Below are 2,665 nucleotides of genomic sequence, written 5' to 3' on the forward strand. Positions count from 1 at the left end.
AGATTCACTGACGAAATTCAATTTACGATGGATGGTTCTCAGTACTGTGCTCGGATTTCGAGTGGGTTGTCAAGTTCATTCGAATCACACAGAGGGCTTCGTCAAGGAGATGGTCATCTTTGGCGAACCAAGTATACAAAAGGCGGCTAAGGAACGGATACGATAGGCAAGGCATGTTGCAAGAATGCCGGACAACTACCCTGCATAGATGATGTTTGCCTTAAATCCGGTAGGAACAAAATGATCAGGGGCGCATCGAGCAAGATGGTTAGACAAGGTGGAGCGAGATCTGGCGGTGAGTATACGGTGTCCGAGGAATTGGAGAGCATTGGCCATTGCATTGCAATACATTTAGTATCATAGTGTTTCGAATTCTGTATATTGATTTTCCTTGCACGTTTTTTCGTTTTATTGCAAACAAATTACAATTTTAGTCAAAAGCAGCGAACACTGTTGACCCATAATACTGGGAAAAGTGAATTTTGCTGTCAGTATTATGGGCCATTATTTAACTTCGTATATTAAAGCGGAAAACGAATTTTGTTAGGTAGTTTCACCGTAAATCAATGAATACATACCTAGCAGCAAAAAAGGAAGAAAAAAAAATAAAAAGGACTTGATGGACATACATGGGAATCAAAAGACAATACAAGGATATTTGTAGGAATCGGTTGTAGGAATAAAACAATACACTCTTTTCTATATTTTGTCGTCAATCTCTTTATTATATCTACACCTGTTTTCCACGTCCACACACGCGTCTATCCTGCTCTCATCCTCTTTGCACTCTCCTGTTCATCCCTCCATACCCCTGCTGTCAACCTATCCAGGGCCTTCGGTATTCGACTTCGTAAGATAATCAGATACGTATTAAGGGGAAAACCCTACAACCCCCCTTTTACAATAATTTTTATGAACTCCTAGTGTGGTAGATAATCTTTGAATTTAACGGGCATATTACGGTTTCGCTTTATGCTGATTAACTTATCCTTCTGAGGCTGCATCATCGTTAATGTTGTCTCGGTAGATGATCCTGCATTGCAGCTTTTCGACGACATAGTCTCCGTTGTTTCCTCCGCATCAGCACCTCCTGCGTTCGACGGATTATCAATATGGTCTAACAGCTTCTTCAGGTGAGCCACATTACGACGATACTCCTTTCCGTTTTCGACTGATTTTATTGTAACATCGGCTCCTGTTTTCCTGATCACAACAAATTCCTCAGGTGCGTAATTCGTACTCAATTTGTTATCTTTTCGCATCCTCTTTGCAAGAACATGATCTCCTACCGTAATTTCGCTAAGACGGGCTTTTCGTTTAACATCGGTGTACTCCTTTCCTTTTACTTGCTGGAGTTTATCATAATCTCTGCATTCCTCATTTGCTAGAGTGATTGTTGGTACCTGACGTAGCTTTGTTCTAATTCGTCGCCCAAACATCAATTCGGACGGTGCACGACCAGTTGTGGGATGAGTTGTCGCATGGTACGATAGCAAAAATTGTGACAAAACTTTTCTCCAGTCCTGGCCGAGTTGTTGTGCTATCTTTAATCTTTTCAAAATTGAACGATTTTGTCGCTCGACTTCCCCGTTTTGTTGCGGCCAATAGGGAATTGTGTTGATCAGCTGTACTCCCAAATCCTTGCAGAATGCTTGGAATTCCTCGCAATTTGCATTGAATTGAGGTTCATTGTCAGCCCGCAATGTTAACGGAACGCCGAAACGACTGAACATTGATGACAGCTGGGCAATTGTTTCCTTTGATGTAGTCTGGTTCATTTCGCAAACTTCAATATAACGACTGTAATAGTCAACTACGACCAACAAAGTTTGTCCATCTGGCAAAGGTCCTAGAAAATCGATAGCAATCCCCTGCCAGGGTCCATTTGGCATCTCTTTGCGTACCATTGGTTCTGGCGGCTCCGGTGCAGAAACCAAGATACATCCTCGATACTTTTTCACAAATGATTCCGCGTCGGCGTCTATCTTCGGCCACCAGACTGAGCCACGAAGATGCAATTTCATCATCCGGATCCCAATGTGGCCCTCGTGCGCAATCTGAAGTACCCTCTCACGTAAGGATTGCGGGACGACAAGTCGGTCAGTTCGCAACAAAATATCTTCGCAACGGCACAGTTCGTTTGCCACGACGCGGAATTGTAATGGCAATTCATGAGACGTTCCTCTCTCTAGACATTGGAAAACTTGCTGATTCTCAGCATCTTCCTGCGACTCTCGTACAATACAATCCCACTTCAACGCTGCAGTTGTAGCAGAGCACAACGCGATGTTCTTTATGAAAAGTTCTTCATTGAAGTCAAACGGTACGGCAGGTAGAGAAGTGAGGCGAGATAAAACATCTGCAAGATTTTTCTCTCCAGGGATGTGAACAACACGGTAATCAAAAGCTTGAAGACGAAGGACCCACCGCTCGATCCTGGCACATGGTCTAAAACGATCAGTGAATAGAAATCGGTTATCGGTTATGTATCAATATTGCTCCTAAACCAAATGGACTTGCATTTATTAAATATACACCACGTTGATTTATTTGAGCGAATGCACGAGATGCTAATAATTATTAGCAAACATATAACTAACCCTTCAACGGGTAGACTTCTGTAGATAGTTTTTGCTTTGAGAGTCTTAGAGCCATATATGAAATT

The 2,665-nt window shown here is 42.5% G+C and overlaps 1 protein-coding gene across 1 annotated transcript; it reads right to left on the minus strand.

The window, feature by feature from the left end:
- Window positions 1-920: 920 nt before the first annotated feature.
- Window positions 921-2,024, minus strand: LOC128745933 (uncharacterized protein K02A2.6-like). Its single transcript, XM_053842994.1, has one exon. The coding sequence runs from the start codon at window positions 2,022-2,024 to the stop codon at window positions 921-923; it is 1,104 nt and encodes a 367-aa protein (XP_053698969.1).
- Window positions 2,025-2,665: the final 641 nt, after the last annotated feature.

This window comes from Sabethes cyaneus, chromosome 1, assembly GCF_943734655.1.
Source record: "Sabethes cyaneus chromosome 1, idSabCyanKW18_F2, whole genome shotgun sequence".
Classification (NCBI taxonomy): Eukaryota; Metazoa; Arthropoda; class Insecta; order Diptera; family Culicidae; genus Sabethes; species Sabethes cyaneus.

What these genes read in the sequence shown, in the direction of transcription:
- LOC128745933 (XM_053842994.1), bottom strand. Translation starts at nt 2,024, where the DNA reads ATGAAATTGCATCTTCGTGGCTCAGTCTGGTGGCCGAAGATAGACGCC.